The sequence below is a fragment of the Globicephala melas genome, chromosome 7 (assembly GCF_963455315.2).
Source record: "Globicephala melas chromosome 7, mGloMel1.2, whole genome shotgun sequence".
In the NCBI taxonomy this organism is placed as follows: Eukaryota; Metazoa; Chordata; class Mammalia; order Artiodactyla; family Delphinidae; genus Globicephala; species Globicephala melas.
The window spans coordinates 62,778,963-62,802,766 of NC_083320.1; the positions used below are offsets into that span (position 1 = coordinate 62,778,963).

Here is a 23,804-nt window from a genome sequence, read left to right on the forward strand (position 1 = left end):
CAACTATAATCTCTTCAAATATTTTCTCAGTCCCTCTCTTTTTCTCTTTTCTTCTGGGACCCCTATAATTCCAATGTTGGTGCGTTTAATGTTGTCCCAGAGGTCTCTGAGACTGTCCTCAATTCTTTTCATTCTTGTTTCTTTATTCTGCTCTGAGGTAGTTATTTCCACTATTTTATCTTCCAGGTCACTTATCCGTTCTTCTGCCTCAGTTATTCTGCTATTGATCCCATTTAGAATATTTTTAATTTCATTTATTGTGTTGTTCATCATTGTTTCTTTGCTCTTTATTTCTTCTAGTTCCTTGTTAAACGTTTCTTGTATTTTCTCCATTCTGTTTCCAAGATTTTGGATCATCTTTCCTATCATTGTTCTGAATTCTTTTTCAGGTAGACTGCCTATTTCCTCTTCATTTGTTAGGTCTGGTGTGTTTTTGCCTTACTCCTTCATCTGCTGTATGTTTCATTGTCTTCTCATTTTGCTTAACTTACTGTGTTTGGAGTCTTCTTTTCACAGGCTGCAGGTTCGTAGTTCCCTTGTTTTTGGTGTCTGTCCCCAGTGGCTAAGGTTGGTTCAGTGGGTTGTGTAGGCTTCCTGGTGGAGGGGACTAGTGCCTGTGTTCTGGTGGATGAGGTTGGATCTTCTCTTTCTGGTGGGCAGGTCCACGTCTGGTGGTGTGTTTTGGGGTGTCTGTGGACTTATTATGATTTTAGGCAGCCTCTGTGCTAATGGATGGTGTTGTGTTCCTGTCTTGCTAGTTGTTTGGCATAGAGCATCCAGCACTGTAGCTTGCTGGTCGTTGAGTGAAGCTGGGTCTTGGCATTGAGATGGAGATCTCTGGGAGATTTTGGCCGTTTGATATTATGTGGAGTTGGAAGGTCTCTTGTGGACCAGTGTCCTGAACTTGGCTCTCCCACCTCAGAGGCACAGCCCTGACGCCTGGCTAGAGCACCAAGAGCCTGTCATCCACACGGAAAAAGAGAAAAAGGGGAAAAAAATAATTATATATATATATATATGTATATTGTTGCTGCCAAAGTCCACCTCCTCAATTTGGGATGATTCGTTGTTTATTCAGGTATTCCAGAGATGCAGGGTACATCAAGTTGATGTGGAGATTTAATCCACTGCTCCTGGGGCTGCTGGAAGAGATTTCCCTTTCTCTTCTTTGTTCGCACAGCTCCTGGGTTTCAGCTTTGGATTTGGCCCCACCTATGCGTGTAGGTCCCCTGAGGGCATTTGTTCTTCGCTCGGACAGGACGGGGTTAAAGGAGCAGCTGATTCGGGCCTCTAGGTCACTCAGGCCGGGGGCGGGGGGGGGGGGGGGGGAGGGAGGGAGGGGCACCGATGCCGGGTGAGCCTGCGGCGGCAGAGGCCAGCGTGACGTAGCGCCGGCGTGATGTTGCGCGGCGTGACGTTGCACCAGCCTTAGACGCGCCCTGCGTTCTCCCGGGGAAGTTGTCCCTGGATCCCGGGACCCTGGCAGTGTCGGGTTGCACAGGCTCCCCGGAAGGGGGTATGAATAGTGACCTGTGCTCGCACACAGGCTTCTTGGTGGTGGCAGCAGCAGCTTTAGCGTCTCACGCCCGTCTCTGGGGTCCACGCTGTTAGCCGCGGCTCACGCCCGTCTCTGGAGCTCCTTTAAGCAGCGCTCTTAATCCTCTCTCCTCGCGCACCAGGAAACAAAGAGGCAAGAAAAAGTCTCTTGCCTCTTCGGCAGGTCCAGACTTTTTCCCGGACTCCCTCCCGGCTAGCCGTGGCGCACTGGCCCCTTCGGGCTGTGTTCACGCCGCCAGTCCTCTCCCTGCGCTCCGACCGAAGCCCGAGCCTCAGCTCCCAGCCCCGCCCACCCCGGCGGTGAGCAGACAAGCCTCTCGGGCTGGTGAGTGCCGGTCGGCTCCGATTCTCTGTGCGGGAATTTCACCGCTTTGCCCTCTGCACCCTTGTTGCTGTGCTCTCCTCCGCAGCTCCGAAGCTTCCCCCCTCCGCCACCCGCAGTCTCCACCCACGAAGCGGCTTCCTAGTGTGTGGAAACTTTTCCTCTTTCACGGCTCCCTCCCACTGGTGCAGGCCCCGTCCCTATCCTTTTGTCTCTGTTTTTTCATTTTTCTTTTTCCCTACCCAGGTACGTGGGGAGTTTCTTGCCTTTCGGGAGGTCTGAGGTCTTCTGCCAGCGTTCAGTGGGTGTTCTGTAGGAGTTGTTCCACATGTAGATGTATTTCTGATGTATTTGTGGGCAGGAAGGTGATCTCCGCGTCTTACTCTTCCGCCAGCTTGAAGCTCCTCCAAAATGACTTAAAAATTGAAAGTCAGGATACTATAATTTGGTTTGTAGGTCCTGGACTAAAGTACTAGAAATGAAGTATTATAGAAGAGAGTTTAAAGGATGTAGGGTTATTTGATCTCGAAAGAAGAAATTGAGGGATGTCACAGTCAATGTACCCATAAGGAAAACAATATGATTAGAAAGAATTATCTTGCTTTGCCTGTTGACATAATTTCCGCATATAATGACAAAAAAAGTTCAAAATAGTTTGAGAAAGATTCAAACTGAAAAACTAGATTTAAATCCAGTTTACACCTAAATACTAGTTTGGTAGTGCCCCCCCCCCCCATAATTTTTGAATGAGCTCTGAGTAATGAGAACCATTGAACCGTGTTGAATTTAAGTTTGGGGTCCCATGAAAGACAGTTAGTGTGTAGTGTAGTGAAGATAAAAGCAGACTGAATGTTGGGGCCCCTACCGTCCAGCACTCATTCTGCCCTTTACTTACTTTGACCTTGAACAGATACTTAACCTTGCTAGAATACAGTTGTGTAATCTCTCTGTAATGTCTAAGGTCCTTTTTTGCTATCAAGTCCTGAGCCTTGTTTGCTCCATCTGGACCAGAGATTATGGGAATGTTTCCAGGAATATGAATTTAATGTAATGATAGTCAACCAATACTCTGGAGCACTTACCCTATGCAAGGCATAAAGATATACCACAGAGCTCCTGATCTCAAGGAACTTACAGCCTAGTAGGAGGGATAAAGCGTTCAAGCAAATAATCAGAGCTAACATACATTGATTGTTTACTGTATGCTAGGCGCTGGTCTACATATTGGGTTGGCCAAAATGTTCGTTCGGATTTTCCATATGTTACAGAAAAACCCGAACGAACTTTTGGGCCAACCCAATACTTTACGTGTATTAACTAATCCTCACTGCTACCGACTGAGGTAGGTTCTGTTTTTATCCGCATTTTATAGATGAGGAAACTGAGACACAGAAAGGCCAAGTAACTTGCCCAAGAACAGCTTGTGTTTAAATTCAGAGTCTGGCTCCAGAGTCTGTGCTGTTAACCACAATTCTATACTGCGTATAAGCAGAAAGCAATAATTACATACACATACATATACACATGTATACAGATTAATTACATTGCTATGGTAACACAGGAAAGAAGTTATTACTTCTCCCTGGGGGATTATATAAATTTTTATGGAATAGGTGGTATGTGAGTAGAACCTTGAGGCTGAAAAGATTTAGCAGGTATAAAGGAAAGAAGGGCTGTTTAGGACAAACCAAGGATATTAGCTTTAAGAAAGAAAGGGACAAATAAGAGGATTTCCAAAAGTCTTTGCCTATGTTGAATGAACCCCAGTCAGGAAAACTGGATTAAGGACACACTCCCTTGGCTGTGAGGAGAGAGGCTTGCTGCCCTCCCAAGGTGCAGCAAAATTTCCAAGATGTGAGAAGCTATTAAGTTTCCCAAGGGCAATGGGGTACAGAAATAGGAGTGTTTAGAAAGGAAAGATTGTACTTTCTCAGCAAGATATTGAATTGACCAAATTCAGTTTTAGTGACCAAAGCCTCTCTTGTTTCTAGTGATATTAACAAAATCAATGATGCCATTGCCGACCAGATGGCCATTTTCATTCAGCGCATGACCACGAGCGTCTGTGGGTTCCTGCTGGGATTTTACCGGGGTTGGAAACTGACCTTGGTTATTATCTCTGTCAGCCCTCTCATTGGGATTGGAGCAGCCGTCATTGGTCTGGTAAGAATGTCTTCTCACTTCTCTCCATGGGAAGACTTTTGCACTGAGAAACAGCCAAAAATGGGAAGCTTGATTCCCTTCTCCTGAGTATGTTTAGTCAACATCATTATCACCATTTTGATTTATTTTGTTTGATTATTACTCAGTATCAAATAACATTCCATTATTAGATTAGGGATTAATAATATTTTAATAACACAAATATTATTGTATTAATAACAATAACAACTACATTAATTGAATATTTACTATTTGCCAGGCAGTATTAGGAGGCTCAAGGACATGATCTCTAATTTTACAACAATCTTGTAAAGTATTAATGCCATTTTAAATATAAGAAATGGAGGTTCAGAGAGGTAAAGGGACTTGTCTGGAACTGCACAGCCAGTGAATGACAGAATAGGATTCAAATTCAAGGAAGCCTGATTCTAAATCCCCACTCACTCTGCAGTGTGCCTGTGGCTTCCCGTGGTCTCCCAAGTTCAGATGCTTCCCTCAGAAAGGCCCAACAAATAAAAGAGATTTCTGCAATTACACTGTGTTCTCCATCCATCTGATCAGTTTCAGAGAGAGGGTTATCTGACCCATTCAGAGAAGTACCCCAGTCACAGTTTCCATTCCCCAGGTATGCAGGCCAAGAAAAAGTATAGGAGTAGGAATTTGGGGTCATCCCAGTTAAAAAACACTCCCAAGGATTGAGAAATTATTCTATTTTACTTTTAGAGTAGCCACATTAGATAACAGGTCATGGGGTCAGGCACACTAATAATTTGCTGTCAGTGAGAATAGAATTTAAGTGAAAAGCTGCACATACATTCACATCATTGAGCAACAGGTACCGATCTCCATGACTGTATTTTCTAGCAAAATACTCTCTACACTCCACTGGCTGTATTACTCAAATGTTTCCCAGGTAATACAGAGTGACAATAGCAAACAGCTCATTCCACTTAACTAGGCCACCACCTGGCTCTACCACCTGGCTCAAGAAAGATATGTTCAACTCGTCAAAATGTCAGTTTCCTCATCTTTAAAATAAGGTTAGTACCTCCCAAAGTCATTGTGATGACTCAAGGCATTATCCTTGTTATGCTCTTAGCATGGCATCTGGCACAGAATTAATTACTAAAGAGATATTAGCTTTCGTTTTTTTCCCAATCCACCAAATCATGCAAGTTTTACAACAGTCTTTCCTACCAAATGCTTTTCAGCTGCACTCCAGGAAAGCCTCAACTTCCACAGAGGGTCACTGGGGAGTCTGCAAACATTTGATTCAGCGTTTTTTTCCCTCCAAAAAAATTTAATCTCTTTCTTCAAACCCACAAAAGATTAATATTCACACTCAAATGGACCATATGTCACGTTTTAACATGTTGGAGACCAACAACATAAACTGGTTAACTTGATTTCAAATAGGCTCAAAGCACAGTTTCTCTTGTCTCAGTGTCCATATTTCAACATCTAGTAAATGTGTCACCGATTTGGAATGTTGTAACTCTGCACTTGTTTCTTCTTGAATTCAGGTGTGTGCATGTTTGTGTAAAATGATACGAGCAATTTCACTAAGCTCAATTCAAAAGCAGGACAAAAAAAGGTGGAGGGGGCAATATATGACATATTAGAATATGACATATTAGAACTGATCATAGGTTTTGTATGCCTTTGTATAACTTTTATATACCTACAGTGGGAAACATGAACAACTGTTAGATATTTCCCGATATACATGTTTTAAGTTCTTATATCAGTTTAATTGAAGTATCAAGAGATTCTTTAATGTGCCGTTACAATAAAAACTGATAACATTTGCAACTACTTAATTTTCTCATTACTATGCTCATTACATATTTCAGAAGTAAATTAGAAGAGGATTGTGGTAAAAACTGCCATACCATCCAAAGTCAAATTTTAATGTTGATTAGAATAGCCTTACTTTCAATTCACAAGATTTATAAAATGTGGACTTGTGAAATAAATATATTGTAATAAAATACCACTTTTACTTATATGTTAAAATTCTGTCTAAGATTTTGTTTGATAAGGGTTTTGCTGCTAAAAGTTCGGAAAAACTTGGAAGATAAACTTCCTTAGTCTGGGTACTATATATATTTTTAGGTTTCTGAGCCAGTTAATCTTTCACAACATTTGCTTTTTCCCCTTCTTGTTTCTTAATCTGTGCCAGGGAAGTCTTTGGTGGTTGATTCTAACTAGGACTCAATCCAGGTCCAATTTTAGAAAAACTTAACTTGTTTAATATTAAGTGCAATGTCTTTTTCTTTCCTTTTGTAAAAAGCAAAACTAGTTAGTTGAGTCCCTACAGTTGAGTCAAGTGGTGTAATATTTATCTGAAGCTTTCTCCTATGGAATTACCTCTGCTGCATATGCCTTTGCATGCTCAGAACCTCTCCCTTATTCTATATTCTAATGAATATGACACCTGCATGGGCCTCTGGTCTTTGCATGTGGTATTTGTCTGTAAACTGTGACATGGCCTTTGGACAATAGCAATGAACTCTGACATGGTTTGACTTGAAAACGTCATTAATATGTTGACTGAAACACTGTGGTCACATAGAATGCCCTATTTAGTACATACTCTGTGAGAAGTTTCGTTGAGGCTGACTTTTAATGGAGTCATTTTGATATGTCAACAACCAAACACCCATGGATGAGGCTTAACATGGCTCAAACTTGGACCAAATTCTTTCCTCGGTAAACGCTGTTCCAGTGGGAATCTAGTCTTGTATTAAACTGCTACATGTTTGCTCTGCTAGATGAATCAATGAATGGCAGAATGACTTACCTAATTATCTGGTCTTCACATTTTATTTTTTTTGTTTGGACTTCAGAGTGTGTCCAAGTTTACAGACCATGAATTGAGGGCCTATGCCAAAGCAGGGGCAGTGGCTGATGAAGTCATCTCATCTATTCCAACAGTGGCTGCTTACGGTGGTGAGAAAAAAGAGGTTGAAAGGTTAGTTAATTGAAATGTCTGCCACTTTCCTGAACTTTGTTGATCTGCATACTACCCTGAATCTTCCCCACAGTGGCAGATTCACCTTGCTATGGTACCCTGAAGGAGCTTTTGTTCAAGAGGTGGCTAAGCTAAGCAGTTAGATTGGTCAAACCACCTACAAAAGACTCCCAAGCCTTTAGCTCTGTGTTCTTGAAGATGATGCAGTTGGTGGCTTTTAGAAAGCCATCTTAGGTTGGATATTTGTTTCAAACTCTGATGGTGTGTGTGTACACACACCATACTTCATGCCAGTCTAAAACGCTGTCTTCTGACATTAAGGAAAAGCCTACCTGATCTAAAATGCAATTTTGCACTTTTTTATTGAGCACTTTTTTTTTTTTTTTTTGCGGTACACAGGCCTCTCACTGTTGTGGCCTTTCCCGTTGCGGAGCACAGGCTCCGGACGCGCAGGCTCAGTGGCCATGGCTCACGGGCCTAGCCGCTCCGCGACATGTGGGATCTTCCCGGACCGGGGCACGAACCCGCGTCCCCTACATCGGCAGGCGGACTCTCAACCACTGCGCCACCAGGGAAGCCCAATTGAGCACTTTTTTATTCAATGTGTTTTATTCAGCTACTGTACTATATGCTCTTTCTAAGTCTAAGATTTCCATTTAATCAAATAACATTTAGCCTTGATATATTATAGACCATCATTCTAGGAGATTAACTGTTAATGGAAATCAAAACCTAAATGACCAAAACAACACAGTTGTCAAAACTTTGATTTTATTTATTCTTCCATTTATCTAGTATTTGTTGAGTGCTTATCAGGTGCCAGGTACTGATTTTATAAAACAGCCACCAACTTAACTAAACTTTTATTGCGTATGTTGTAGATCTAGTATGATCACATTCTCAGTTGCTACCAAATTCACCAAATGAAAAAGAGAATAGGATTTACAACCTCTGATTATCCTCTTTTCATTTTTTTTTCTTTTGCTTCTTTTGTTTGTGAAGTGATTACCTTACTTCTCATAAAACATTGCATTAGCGTATTTCCTCCACTATGGAAGATATTATCTTTCATGTCATGTGACTTAATGAGAGAATTCAAACACAAATAATACTAGACCCCTCATGGTCAAACATTAGTGTTGAAAATTCTCTTCTCTTGGGGCAAAGCTTACCCCACTGTACTCATCCACGAAGTAATCAACTATGAGGCTTTGTTAGGCATCATCCTTTCAGCACATTGTCATTGCCAGGTTGAAGCAACTTTTAAGGAACTACACAGGCATTATTGTTGTTTTCTTTCCCTAAAGCTGCTCTGTGTTTGGAATGATTTTATAAGCATTGATTAAAACCACTGCATTGTGGCCTGTTCTAAACATTTTAACTTGAACTGCTGCTGCTGCTGTTGCTGTTGCTGAAATAGACTCAAATGTTTTCTGTTCACAGGTATGAGAAAAATCTTGTGTTTGCCCAGCGTTGGGGAATTAGAAAAGGGATAGTGATGGGATTCTTTACTGGATTCATGTGGTGTCTCATCTTCTTGTGTTACGCTCTGGCCTTCTGGTACGGCTCCAGACTCGTCCTGGATGATGGAGAATATACAGCAGGAACCCTTGTCCAGGTACTTCCGTCTTGATGACCTAGATAGAACATTTCCTGCCGGTATCTCAGAAAAGTCCACGGTGAAGGCATTCTGTTTATCCCGTTAGTGTCTGAAGGAGGAAAGCCTCAACGATTTGATGGAGTCCATCTGTTGAAACAGCAATGCTTGTGCCTTTTATAGTAAAGGGATGCTGAGCATTTGAGTTCGTGAGCCTCGTGATTTCATGCTTTCCAATCAACAGAAGATATTATAGCTGTAAAACAATGATTTTTCTGATTGAGTCCAAAAGTTGAAAATGGAAAGTCAGGGATCTCCTAGCTAAAAATTAACAGCTTATGTGGTTGAGCTTAATAATGGCATAAGATATGTGCTAATGGACATAGTTGTTAAATACACTACTCATAGTTACTAAAATACAAAGCCAATAATATCCTCAACTGGACAGGTAATACAAGTATATTTTATTTCTCACTTGCACTGTAGCCATGCTATAGCTAATGCCTTGGCTACTTTAATTTCCAGTATCTTTTCAGTTGTCCTTTCAAGAATTAATTATTGAGCATCTACTATATGCCAGACTCATACAAAGTGTAGAGAATTCGGTAGTGAGCAAAAGAAATGTGATATTTGCCTTGATGGAATTTACAGTTTAGTGGGGAAGCTAAACAATAAATAATCACATAATGCATAATGACGATGGTATTATATGCTGCAGAGGACAGGGACCTCGACAGTGAATAGCAGGTGTGGATGGAGTCAGGGAAAGCTCTTTCTCCCGCTCACCTTTCCTCCTTAGCTTACAGCACCTCTCCTTACAGTTAGACTGTTGTCATTGTTCAAATTCCCAAGTGGATGGCACTTCCCCAGTCAGGCCTTCCATGCTCATGCAGTCTTTTATTCTCCTGCATGGTTTGCTGAACTTTTCCTTCAGAGTCCTTGAATGAATCTGAACACTTGCATTTATTCACATTTGTTCCTGTCCCTTCCCACCCTCACACAGTAAGCTCCATGAGGTCAGGGAGGTAAAACGTGAAATATATGTTCCATTTGGTCTGTTAATTATTCAATAAATTATATTAATTTAAAAAGCATGGAAGTGGTTTCATATAAGATTCTTAAAAAAATATTTTGGCTCCAGATTCTAGGTAGGACAGGCATCAATTAAATAATGCAAAATACCAAAATTTTGTGCACCAGAAATTTGCTAGCCAGAAGCCTGCAATTTAAGACCTACTGCTTTTATATAAATACATATCTAGGGAAAGTTGAATAGAAATTCCACTTGCAAATAGAAATGATTATTAGAGGTCAGACCATAATCACTCTAAGGCACTGACTTTATTTCATTAAGAGCATGGTAATACACGAAGAATGACTTTTTAAAATTCAGTTTTTCTTTGAAAGATAAACAGCTGGCATCACTTGAAGTTTGTTTAAAAAAAATTAAATATGATAAATCATGTTAAAATGTTTTGTAAACCTTAAAGGGATAGCATAGATGGAAAGTGTTACTATTATCGTAATTTAACCACTTTCTTAATAACTTTAGTATAGCTTTGCACATTTGAAAAGCCAGTGAAAGTACTGCAGGTCTAAAATCTGACTGTAAAGTCCTTTGTCTTTATTGACCTAATGATTCTTAAGAACTTTCAGCTTTACCAAACTAGAAATACCAGTAGTTGACTTTAGTCTCAGCAGCTTGTATTTGCTCGCTCTGCAGAAAGATATGCACTGAGAAAAGACATCCTTCTTTTGATTCCTTGCCTGCAAGGAGGGGACAGAAGTGTGTACAAATAACGGTTCAGAGGGCAAAATGAAAAAATGGTATTGAAAATACACAATTCCAGTTGGAATCACTGAATTACCACTGAGTTACCCTTGGTAACTCTCTTCAGCGAAGATCCAATTTTATGGTTCTGTTAAAAGATAAACTGAGGCATATTAAAATTTTTAGAAGTTTGTTTGAGAAAAAATAACTCCTATTGGGCACACCAAACCAGAAGTGGTTAGAGGGGGTCTATTAATAAAAGCTAGGGGAAAGACTTTATAGAGAAGAGGAGGAAGCAAAGCAAGGGAATTATTTGATCGACTGTAGCTTAAGTAGTTGCCTTATTGGGGAAAGCCTAATTGGCTGTTCGTGATTGGTTGTCCTTAGGTTTTGATTTCTTAGCCTTTAGGCATGCAGGCTTAGGTTCTGGTCGCTTATGTAGGCTGCCACATTAGGTGGCATTAAAGCCACCTCGGTCTAACGGCGTCCTTGTTTAACTCATTGAACAAGTTCTCACCTTCAAGTTTCCTGCCCGTTGGATTATAGGCTACTCTATACCTTCTGTAAAGAATTCCTTCTCTCAACTGATATTTCTTGAGTACTTACTCTGTGCAGACATGGCACACTATGTGTCTCTAACATTTTAATCATCAATAACTAACCTCACCTCCTTTTCCTAAACTTTTCCTTGCAAGCCTCCACTTACATCGTAAGAAACTTTTCTTTGGGAAGATGAGAGACATTCTTTAACAGTATAATCATTAGTAAGCATTCCCTTTGTGGTTCTCTCTCTCCCTCTCTCTCTCTCTTTCTCTTGAGCGTGCATGCACTTTTTTGGCCATGCTCTGAGGAACAAACTATAAAGGCTGAGTTTGCATAAGCTGAGTTGAGTGTTTTTAATGCATTAAACTAATTAACAATTAGGTTAATCTAACACATTTTGTGATGCACAAAATCATTATTGGCTGCACGGTAATTGGGCATAAATGGTAAGTATTTCACATAAATGACTGTAATTAGTATCACTTGTACATGGACAAAAAACATACTCTATGATCTATTACGAAAAAAAGATGAAAGGGCACTGAATGGTGCTGATGGCTGCTCTTTCATGCCCCTCTTAAGTTTCAGGACTCGATAATGAAAAAGTAACAGCAGTAATAGAGAGGAACATTATTCAGTGTATACAAGGTGTCAAGCACTGAGTGAAGTATTTAATATAATTACCATGTGTAATACTCACAACTTCACTCTGTGATTGATGCCATTATGCTACCAGTTAAAAATGAAATGGAGCCATGAGGTTGAGAAATATATGCCAGATAGCACAGGGTGGGATTTGAGCTCAGATCCCTGTGACTCTGAGGCTTGACCCATTAACTACTGTTTTCCTGTTTCTGAACCTCTTCCAAGGGGCCACAGATCCCTTTTAATTTAATTTATTTATTTACTTATTTAATTGAACTCTACTTGATTTACAATGTTGTGATAGTTTCAGGTGTAGAGCAAAGTGATTCCATTTTTTATATATGTATATGTATATATATATTTTTTTCAGGTTCTTTTCCATTATAGGTTATTACAAGATATTGAATATAAGTCCCTGTGCTATACAGTAGGACCTTGTTGTTTATCTATTTTATATATAGTAATGTGTATCCATTAATCCCAAACTCCTAATTTATCCCTCCCCCACTCTCCCATTTGGTGACCATGAGTTTATTTTCTATGAACAGATCCCCTTTTCTCCAGCACAGCACACCCACAGAAAAATTATTCCCCAGAGGTCTCTTTTGCCCTCCCTCTTCCCACACCACAGTCCACAGGGCTGAAGAGTGAGATATTTGGGGTGAGAAATGATGTGTGTTAGCTACTGCGATGGTATTAGGATGTGTACCTCTGTCTGTCTCACTCCCTCTTTCCCTGAGGACCCCGAGAGAGATGTTTGCTTGAGGTAGTGCTTGCAAAGCCAGGCTGAGCAAGGGTTTGACTCTAAACTTCAGTTCAGGCCACTAGTGAGTTGGTCTAGAATCAGCAAACCATGGCCCACAAGTTAAATCCAGCCTGTGGCCCGTTTTTGTAAATAAAGTTTTATTGGAACATAGCCACAGTCATTCATTTCCTACCGTCTATGACTGCTTTTGTACTACATAGTCGAGGAACTGAGTTGAATAATAGCTTCAGCCCATATGGCCTAAAAAGTCTAAACTCTTTACTAACTGGCCCTTTATAGAAAGTGTTTACTGACCCCTGAACTAGGACATGTGGAAGGCTTCTTTTGCTCAGTTAGAAAGACCTCTGATGAGGGTGGTGTTAACACAAATTAGACCACAAGTACTGCTCTGTCTGTTCATCTTCTCACTTCCTAAGTGTGGAATCTCACTTCTTTCATCATCATCATCACTATTATTTATGTGGCTGACATTGGATTAATCACCTTTACACACATTATCATTTACTTCTCATAACAGTCCCTTGAGGTATATGCAATCATTATCCCTGTGTTACAGATAATGAACTACTGGGGCTTGAGAGAGTAAGTAATCTGCCAATGGAGGAAGTACCTGCCATAATTAAGGAAAAGGACAGATGGACAGATGAAGCACAGTTGAAGAGAGAATGTTTGTCCCCATGCATAGAATAGAGAATTCAGGGAGAAGGCAAGAAGGAGCTGGCCCACAGCATCTGGATATATGGAATAGAGAGGTTACTGAGAGGGAGGAGATGCCTGACTGGCTTTGAGAAGCCCCATGGTCCAGCCATAAGGGAGAAAGAGAATGGGGAGGGACTCAAGTATTTTGCCCTGATGTGCTATAACCCATGGGAAGAATCCAGCTCATGAAACCACTACAGACCAGGTTCATTTGATTACCCGAAAAAGACTACATTCATGCAGGTGCCAACCTTTATTTTAGCTCAGAAAATAACTCCAGTCCTCAATACATGGTGGCCAACGAAACAGCCTCCATGTGAGTCACGTGACTAAAGCTCATTCTTTGGTTGAAAGGGTGAAGTCTTATGCTTCTCCTAGAGACCAACATGACGAATTGCCTCTTTGCTTCTTTATAAACAGCTCTGATTAAAAACAGAGTGCTGACCTACTAGACAATGGACTTGAGGATATGGGGAGGGGGAAGGGTAAGCTGGGACAAAATGAGAGAGTGGCGTGGACATATATACACTACCAAATGTAAAATAGATAGCTAGTGGGAAGCAGTCGCATAGCACAGGGAGATCAGCTCGGTGCTTTGTGTCCATCTAGTGGGATGGGATAGGGAGGGTGGGAAGGAGATGCAAGAGGGAGGAGATATGGGGATATATGTGTATATATATAACTGATTCACTGTGTTATAAAGCAGAAACTAACACATCCTTGTAAAGCAATTATACTCCAATAAAGATGTTAAAAACAAAACAAAACAAAGCAAAACAGAGTGCTGTTGGGTAGGAACATCTGATCATGATCAGGTAGCCTTCCCCTAACTTAATGAGATGGCCAGGTTGGTGAGTCAAAGAAGAGCTTCACCAGCTCTGCACAGGAGCCTGGCCACTCCACTTGTGTGCAGCAGCAGTAGATGAGCCTGGGAGCTGGACAAAATGTCAGTCAAGAGCCTGGATTCAAATAATGCTCTACCCCTTAATACACGTTGAGACACTGGGTAAGTTAGGCAGCCTCCATACACCTCTGTTTCCTCTTCTGTTGTAAGGATTAAATGAAGTAATACGAGTAGAGCACTTAAACACATACCTTACTATTATTGTTATTATTGCTAGTAGTAGTATAGCAGTAGTTATCCTAAAAACTAGTTCACTGGTAGCAGGAATATAGCAGTAGCAGTAGTAGTAGGCATATTTTGCATGTACCAGTCTCTAGGACAATCAAGCTAATCACAGTGTCTTTATCATTTCAACAACCCTTTAACCAGAAGTCTTTAACATTATAAGGCTGTTTATATAATGAATCAATTATCGTATCACTACTCTAACCCACTCAGTGTCTATGTGCTGCCTTGTTTAGACCTCTTACTGATCTAAAAACATGTTCTTCTTTGTAGAATAGTGATGTTCAATCAAAAATAATGTAGTCTTTTAAATCAAAACAGTAGAAAAATTGGAGATACTTTGCAGAACAAAAACTGTTCCTAGTGTTTCCAAAGAGCTATTTAGCTTTCAAACTCCCACAGAAGAATATTTCTGAGAAATCTTTGAGTTCACGTGGGCAGCCCAAATGACAGTGAAGACTATTTACAAATTGATGAAAACTATGTTTGTCTGTTTTTATTACAGATTTTCCTCAGTGTCATAGTAGGAGCTTTAAATCTTGGCAATGCCTCTTCCTGTTTGGAAGCCTTTGCAGCTGGCCGTGCAGCAGCCACCAGCATTTTTGAGACAATGGACCGGGTATGTAAAAGCCAAAAGTAAAGGCCATTAGCAGGTTGGGGCTGGGGGCAGGAATGAACTCATGAGGAATTTATCCTCAATGTTAAAAAATATGAGAAACTATCACAATGCCCTTAATTCAGCAGTACTTAAATAAGTGCCGTCATGAGCCAGACCCCATTCTGAGCTGGCAGTGCAAGAGTGAAGTAGAACAAATAAGGCCCCTGCTCTCATATCATATGGGAAATAGGCAATACCAAAGTCGGCACATTCAAAGATAAGATAATATTAGATGGTGATAAGTAAAAGCAAGGAAATAAAATAGGTCAGTGTGATAGTGGTTGGGATAGGGGATGGATTGAGTGACAATCCATCACTCAATAAATTGAGTGACAGTGACAGTGACACCGTTTCTGAGCTGAGAACCGAAGGAGGTGAGTCAGCCATGCAAAAGGGGACTCGTGGGAGGGGAGATGCCTGAGAGGTGAGAGCAGGGAGGTATCCATGGAAGAGATCTCCAGGTTGGAAAAGGGCTTGGTGAGTGCAAGGAACTAAAAGTCAGTGTGACTGAACAGAGTGAGCAAGAGACAGAGGCTGGAGGAATGGGAAGGGGCCAGATCACGCAGGACTTTAAGACCAAGTTCATAAGATTAGATTAACTTCTAAATGTGACAGAAAGTCTACAGGCTTGTAAAGGACCCTGGCAGCCTGGCTAGGATTTCCCTGGTTAAGTTATTGAAGGACATCAGTGGTCAAGCTAGAGAGGTCAAAATTCAAGAACAGAAGGGGGGAGGTGGCAATATGTTGTTTTATATTTTGGGGGTTTCATTTATTGGGGTATAAAAAGATTGTTGAAAACCACATAGAGCTATCCAAAGTCTACCTCATTCTTAGGGTTGTTGCATGCTCAAGTAAGATGACGAGTCTGAGAGGCCCCTGAAACGATTACAAAAAATTAAGGCATTTAAAAATTATTTTATTATTTTTACTAGAGACCAAAGAAGAAGAAATAGATGACACTGTAGCCCCAAATAGAGATATGATGATGAATTTCTCTCACTAGTGAGGTAGAGGGAAGAAGTTGACCCTGGAGTGTTCTGGTAGATGGAGATGACCCTCACTCTTGTCTGATGACCTAACAACATGGTTAAGTTCTGAATTAGGCTCACCACTAACAACAACAGAGGTGGAATTCAGCATATCAGTTGGAAGTTGGTATATTTGAAGACACCACTTGAGAACGTTAGTTTTAATCATCATCTACAATAGATACTTAAATGTTGGGTACTACTGGACCTTGGCCTCTTGAGATGCCTCTACTTCCTCAAGTGAACAAATGGGCATATCACCTGTCTAGTTAGGTTACAGTGATGATTACATAAATGAAAAAAGCATATTAAAACACCTTGTACATTGTCTTCTGTGGTATCTCAATTTACAATACTCCATAATAATATCAATATATTATATACTAATATATTAATTATAGATCAATACTATATATTTCCATAACGTCTTATGGAAAAACCCAAACGAACTTTTTGGCCAACCTATTATTTTATTGTCATTATGTAATAATATATCATAGTAGTATACAGTAAATACTAATTAATTAAATTAATGTGATAATATTTATACCAATTATATGATCATTGACATTTTATATTAATTATAATTAATTGTATATTAATTATTTATGTAAGTTTGGTTATATATAAATATATGTAATATATTAATACTACTATATAGTAATAGTAATTACAATAGTAATAATCTCACATTAATTTCTCAGTGAATGGTAGTGAATATTATTACTATCATTAATGCATATTTAATGTGGAAGCAACTTATCTTTGGCATATCACTGCAGTATTTAACCTGGTTGTTGTTCTGTTTTATGAATCAGTTCAAACCGAGATGGACAGTAAATACATATAATACATGCTGTTGCTATATTCCTTTTATATTCTACTCCAGAAACCCCTCATTGACTGCATGTCAGAAGATGGTTACAAGTTGGATCGAATTAAGGGTGAAATTGCATTCCATAATGTGACCTTCCACTATCCTTCCAGACCAGAGGTGAAGGTAAGTGCCAATTTCTTCTTTGATGATTCATTTCCAGAGCCACAGAATAATTGTTTTCATGAAGCGTGACTTATTTTCCAGGAACAAGGCAGGGAGACACGTTTCTCTGGAAGTGACCTCAGGTGTCTTGTCATTCCTCAGGCCACAAACCGTATTCCTTGTGATAATAATATATGCAAATCTCTCTGGTGGGAACACAGTCTGGTAGCACATTCAGGTTAAGTCAACTGAGTGATGCTCTGTTAAGATGAGTAGCAGATCCTGTCACTGTGAGTACAAGCTAAACAAACTGCAAAACAATCAGAACAATCCAGAAGGATGGCTTATCAACCACCTCCTTAAAGCCTGCAGGAGGTGGGACACTGAGTGGGTAGGGTATGAAGTGGCAAAGGAAAGCTGCTGTCTTTGACGTTTTTTATTTCCTATCCATAAGTTCACAAGGATCTCTAGATCCGTCCCTGAAGGAAAGGCAATCTTGTGATATTATGGTCACATGTCTTGTACTAGGTGATTGTCCAGGGCACATGGTGAAGAAAATTTACAGTTTTCCCGCACCTACTGAGCAAATATCTTTAAAGCCAATTTACCCCACAGGAAAACTAGGATCTACTCCCCAAATGAACTGGCTTTGGGAGGAGACTTATCCCTCATTTTTAAAGAGTATCTTTAGCCACCCTTTCTTTTTATTTTTTTATTTGAAATATAGTTGCTGTACAATATTGTGCTGGTTTCACGTATACTACATAGCAATTTGACATTTGCATACATTATGAAATGATCATCATGATAAGTCTAGTAACCATCTGTCCCCATACAAAGTTATTACAATATTATTGACCATATTCCTTATGCTGTATATTATATCCACGTGCCTTTGTTTTATAACTGCAGGCTTGTACTTCTTTATCCCCTTCACTTATTTTCCCCTCTGGGAACCACTCCTTTGTTCTCTGTATCTCTGAGTCTATTTTCATTTTGTTTTGCTTGTTTGCTTATTTTGTTTTTTAGATTCCACATGTAAGATCATACAGTATTTGTCTTTCTCTGTCTGACTTATTTCACTTAGCATAGTACCTTCTAGATTTATCCATGTTGTCACAAATGGCAAGATTTAATTTTTTAGAGCTGAGTAATATTCCATTGTGTGTGTGTGTGTGTGTGTGTGTGTGTGTGTGTGTTTATATGTGTATACCACATTTTCTTCATTCATCTATTGATGGATACTTAGGTTGCTTCCATATCTTGGCTATTGTAAATAATACTGCAATGAACACTAGTATGCATGTATCTTTTCAAATTATTGTTTCTGTTTTCTTCCAGTAAATACACAGAAGTGAAATTGCTGGATCATATGGCAGTTCCATTTTTAATATTTTGAGGAAACTTTGTACTGTTTTCCATAGTTAGCTACCCTTTCTTAATACTATTTCTATTACCCCCACAGAACTTAATCCCATGCAACTTAATTCTAATACTACATACTTATAATGTAGGTAAATATATATATATATATATACACACACACACACACACACACACCTCATACATATCTATATATAAAACATAGTTACATATATTCTGATAACATTTCTGAAGTATATTTTTGATTACTGTAATGTAGCACTATATATATATATATAAACATTAAATGTCAACATATGTAAAAGTGCTTTGTGAAATATAGATCACAAGGTAGTACTTACTCAGTAAAGACTTTTGAACAGATAACTGAAAGCTTCATTTATAATATCTGTTCGGAGCTAGTTCATAATAGCTGTTCAACAAATACCGGTTGAATTGAAATACATTTATGTCATTTCTGTTTTATCTTCTATCCCCAATGCCAGTAGTTTGTTTTAATAAAGTCTTCTACTGCTAAGTGGCTTTCTCCCCTAAGCTAATTGGGACAGTCTCCTTGAGGTATCCTGACGTGTCAGAAACATTTTAAATTAGATTCTAGAACATACTTTTCAAATTCGGCCTGGCTTATTTACTTCAGCAGTGTTTTATTTGTTGGTTACAGCTATCAGTTTATTACTAAGTAATGTGCTAAATGCTAAAACCACATCCTAGGCATTGTTTACTAATTTTTCTGGTTATTGAGGGAAATCAGTGGATATTGCTGTGAGGGCATAAGTAAACACATACACAGTGCCCTCACAAAGCATTCTAACTTGCAGCCTAATTGACAGCAATCTGAACATTGCTCTTTTCCTTTCTCTGCAGATTTTAAATAACTTAAGCATGGTCATTAAATCAGGGGAAATGACAGCTATGGTAGGATCCAGTGGAGCTGGGAAAAGCACGGCACTGCAGCTCATTCAGCGATTCTATGACCCCAGTGAAGGCATGGTGGGTATTTTCTAGAAACTTCTTAATCCACGGGGATAGGAAATTGCAAATGGTTATACATTGGTCAGACACAAAGGCCTAGCATACACTGAGACCATCCTGACATCTGCATAGTTGACAATGATTTTTGACGGTACCAACTGGACTAATTCCCTCCATGGTGGTTGTGTTCGATAAATAACCAGTCCATATGCTCAGTGATGTAACTGAATGTGCAGATACATTTAAAATGATATTGCTGCCTCTTCAGTGAGGGAACATTTCCATTTCTTTCTTCTTATTGTAACAAAATTATTATTGTTCCCTAAGGTTCTCCAAACGCTAAGTATAAGAAAGCTTACATGACCAGAATTAACAGAGAACAGCTCTCGATTATTGCTTTGAGAAGTTAGGTTAAAAAACTACTGTTTCTTTCTCCTTGTGTTTGTCTATCAACATAGATTGAAACTAAAAAAAAATATTAATAGTTGCTATTTATCAATATTATATGTCAAGTGCTTTATGAAAATCATCACTTATTTTCACAGTGACCTCCAAAGATAAATATGCCCGTTTTGCAAATGAGGAAGGAGAGAGATTGAGATCTGAACCCAGATCTGTTGGATGCCAAAGGCTATGCTCTTTTCACTCTGCCTCAAAATCATTCTTGTTAACATCTCCTTGGTGCCTTTAGATAGGATCATTTGACTGTATATTAAATGACTTCCATGCAATGAGCTCTATATAATGCATGTACTGTCAGAGTGACATGGCAAATGTGATAGAGTTCTCTTTCTTCACAGACACTTTGTTCTCTGATTGGGTATTCTTCGCTACATACCACCATAACTATGTTCTGAATATATAGAAATCATGTTTTCTTGATGTAAAATTTTTACTTTTTTCTAATAGTAATATTTATTTACTTATCACACTTATAATGTAGGTAAATATATATATATATATATACACACACACACCTCATACATATCTATATATAAAACATAGTTACATATATTTACATATAGTTTCAATTACATATATTTTATTAAATATATTACATATATTTACATATAGTTTCAATTACATATAGTTTCAATTGCTTTTGAACAGCCAAATGTCATTTGATGAGTCTGGCCAGAAAGTAAGATTTTGTTCTAAACATATATATACAAGATAGAGATCATTGCTTATTTTCATTGTGTCTTTTGAAGTTCATTTTGGCCTCAAGTCAAAAGATAAAAATATTCAAAGTATGGTGAATAACTGACTCTACTCTTTATTAAGGAATTAAAAACTTTTCTACTCCTGGGCCAATCATGTTAAACTATATCAAGTGAGCTTTATACCAATTGTGTTTCTACAGCGAGTTGTCCTACAGCTATACTTGATTTCAATTTATGTTGTCATCCTTATATTAACAACCACATTGTAAGAGGAATTGTTTCTTTCACAATCTCGTTGGTCTCTTTTTTTTCTCCCCATAGGTCAAGTACAACCTAATAGTATGACTCAGAACTCTGAAGGATTCCAAGAGAAGTGACTTTGTATTCTTGTTCTCTAGGTGACCTTGGATGGCCATGACATTCGCTCTCTTAACATTCAGTGGCTTAGAGCTCAGATCGGGATAGTGGAGCAAGAGCCTGTTTTGTTTTCCACCACCATTGCAGAGAATATTCGCTATGGCAGAGAAGATGCAACGATGGAAGATATAGTCCGAGCTGCCAAGGAAGCCAATGCCTACAGCTTCATCATGGACCTGCCACAGGTATCCCTAGCCTCTCATTCCAGAGGGAAACCCAGAAGTCGTAGAAGGCAAAAAAATTACACAGTAATGTGCATTTCTTTTCATTTGATTCCTAAATTATTAAAATCTTAATGTCATGTTTTAATTTTATGCCCAGAAATGTATCTTGAGTTTCTCCCCTTTGTCTGAAAATATGTTGTTGTTAATATATCAAAAACCTACCAAACGGGGGTAGCTTTCTTTTAAAAGCTCCTTTGACCCAGATACAATTTCCTTATTCTGTCTATTAAGCATTTGTCTAAGCGGATGATAAGTTTGTCATGTGGCAGTAACTTTCACAATGCCCTTTTGATGGCTATCATTGTCACTCCTCTCTAATTTTCTTGTGCTTGGGCAGCTAATACTGTGTCTTCAGTACTGTATCTCACATATTCAAACTTTCCTCATTCATCTTCATTTTATACAACACGACAACAAAAACCAACTCCCTAGTAATATACTTGTACGGATTTTGCGGCCAGTAGTCTGCTAAATGGAAGAGTTATTATTGTTAGTTTGCACATAGTTAGCGCTTACTACATATCAGGCACTGTTCTAAGCACTTTACATCTGTTAATTCATTTAACTCTCACAATCATCCTGTCAGGCAGCTACTATTATTATCTGCATCTACCGATGGAGAATTGAGGTTCCAAGAGATCAAATCACTTGCTCAAGGCAGGAGAGACAAGGATCTCATCCAGGTGGTCTGGCTCCAGAGTCCGTGCTCTAGAATACTTCCTACTCAGCCTTCTAAAATGTTTGTATGAATAGGATTTCAGCTGTGAGTATTATATAGTCTAGTGGTTAAAAAGTATAAAGCTTTAGAATCAGTCTGCCTCCATACAAATCCCAGCTTCTCTACTTACAAGCCTTATGAACTTGGGCAAGTTACTTTGCCCCCTTAGGCCCCAGTATTTCCTTATGCATCAGTTGAGCAGAATAATAGTACCTACCTCATGTGGCATCTGTGAGGACTAAATATGATGATATGTGTAGAGGGCTCAGATTCATGCCTTCTACATGGTAGGCGCTCAACTCATGTTGGCTAATAATAAGCAAGATAAAAGTCTGACCACAGTGCCCCATTGTGAGATTCCAGTATAACGCTAGACATGCAAGATACTCAGTAACTGTTTGCTATTCATGATAATGATTTTAAAGCTACTTTGATCTTTCATTCATAATATATAGACAGTTTTAGCGTTGTGTTTTTCTGTGTTGTCTAGCTAGAGAAAAGAGACAATGCTTTGATACATGCTCTAATCCTCTAAGATGGATTTTCAGGACCCTGATCCACTTTTATTGTGGTGGAAACATTTTATTTGAAGTTGAGCTAAAGAGAAACATTTTTCCATCCCAGAATGAAAGGATAAATCAGTATCTTTATTTTATACACAAATATTGCTTAGATAATACCCTGTTTCAGGAAAGAGTCTTTTTAAGTGAAAGGCGGATCTGTGAAAATTCATGCTTGAGGAGGAAGCTAGAAAGGACCTTTGTAAAGAATCGGTCAGGATCCTTCAAATTCTTCCTCTTCATTACTGATGTCACCTTCTTCCTAGCAATTTGACACTCTTGTTGGAGAAGGAGGAGGCCAGATGAGTGGCGGCCAGAAACAAAGACTAGCCATTGCTAGAGCCCTTGTCCGAAACCCGAAGATCCTACTTTTGGACATGGCCACCTCGGCACTGGACAATGAGAGTGAAGCCATGGTGCAAGAGGCACTGAGTAAGGTTTGTTGAAAGTCTGAGTTCCTTTCATAAGTCTGTGTGGAAATTCTTCTGTTGCTGTAGGAAAGGCAGCTGTAGAGAGAGGAGAGACAGAAGGAGGGACAGAGAAGGACTGCATGGGTCAGTGTATCCATCTGGAACATATTGGCTCCCCACTATGTTCCTCACAGTTGAATGGAAGACATTATGATGTGCTTCTAAAAGTTGCACGTGTAAAATTTTAAATCTTGTTAAGTCTAACATAAAATATGTGATTTAAGAAATTTCCATTTTGGTTTTCAGCTGTTGATTAAGAGCAGCAACCGAACCAGTTGCTGATTGGTGTGATGTGATGTGATGGCGTTTATTAGCCACAAGAAAGCATGCTGGCATTTTCTAATGTCTGTACAGCCTGTTTAAGGATCTTCCCAGGAACTGAGGCTCTGCCTTACCTGTGGATTCAGAGACTGCCCAAATGTCAATGTCAGCTCTGTCTTACAGTCTGGCTTAACTGTGCACTGTACACTCTTACAGGTTCAGCATGGGCTCACAATCATTTCTGTCGCTCATCGCCTATCCACGGTTAGAGCTGCAGACGTCATTATTGGTTTTGAACGTGGTACAGCAGTGGAAAGAGGCACCCATGAAGAACTGTTGGAAAGGAAAGGAGTTTACTTCACTCTAATGACTTTGCAAAGTCAAGGAGATCAAGCCTTTAATGAAAAAGACATAAAGGGCAAGTGCCTTTTCCATTATGCTTGTACATTATATTAAATAGTTAGCTATATATAATGTTTTTTGGATTTCTATGCATTTTAATACACAGTATCTTATTTGTTCTCCTCCCTGGGAGACATTATATAGATGATAAAGGAAAGAACAATGCTCAGGAGGTTTATTTATTGATCAAGTCATAGAGCTAAAACACAGGTCTTTTGTGGAAGAACTTTCAATTCCATCCCTTTTTTCCCTCACAGTTTGCAAATAGGAGAGTCTTCCTAAAGTGTCCTGCACTCAGTAGGAGCTCTCCTCTAGTTGGCTGAGTGAATTAACCAATGGCTAAAAAGGTTTATGCTTATTTTCACTAATGTAGGTAGATACTTCAGGCCCTAGTGTACCTTCT

At 39.3% G+C, this 23,804-nt stretch overlaps 1 protein-coding gene across 3 annotated transcripts in view; it reads left to right on the plus strand.

The window, feature by feature from the left end:
* ABCB11 (ATP binding cassette subfamily B member 11) overlaps window positions 1-23,804 on the plus strand; it is an 83,846-nt gene that overhangs the window by 19,914 nt on the left and 40,128 nt on the right. For all 3 annotated transcript variants that reach the window (XM_030852482.2, XM_030852486.2, XM_030852479.2), the window contains exons 7-15: window positions 3,871-4,042; window positions 6,892-7,016; window positions 8,460-8,634; window positions 14,672-14,785; window positions 16,742-16,852; window positions 19,079-19,204; window positions 20,748-20,951; window positions 22,535-22,705; window positions 23,216-23,417. In XM_030852482.2, coding sequence (XP_030708342.1) covers window positions 3,871-4,042; window positions 6,892-7,016; window positions 8,460-8,634; window positions 14,672-14,785; window positions 16,742-16,852; window positions 19,079-19,204; window positions 20,748-20,951; window positions 22,535-22,705; window positions 23,216-23,417 — 1,400 coding nt within the window. The remainder of the gene's footprint in view (window positions 1-3,870; window positions 4,043-6,891; window positions 7,017-8,459; window positions 8,635-14,671; window positions 14,786-16,741; window positions 16,853-19,078; window positions 19,205-20,747; window positions 20,952-22,534; window positions 22,706-23,215; window positions 23,418-23,804) is intronic.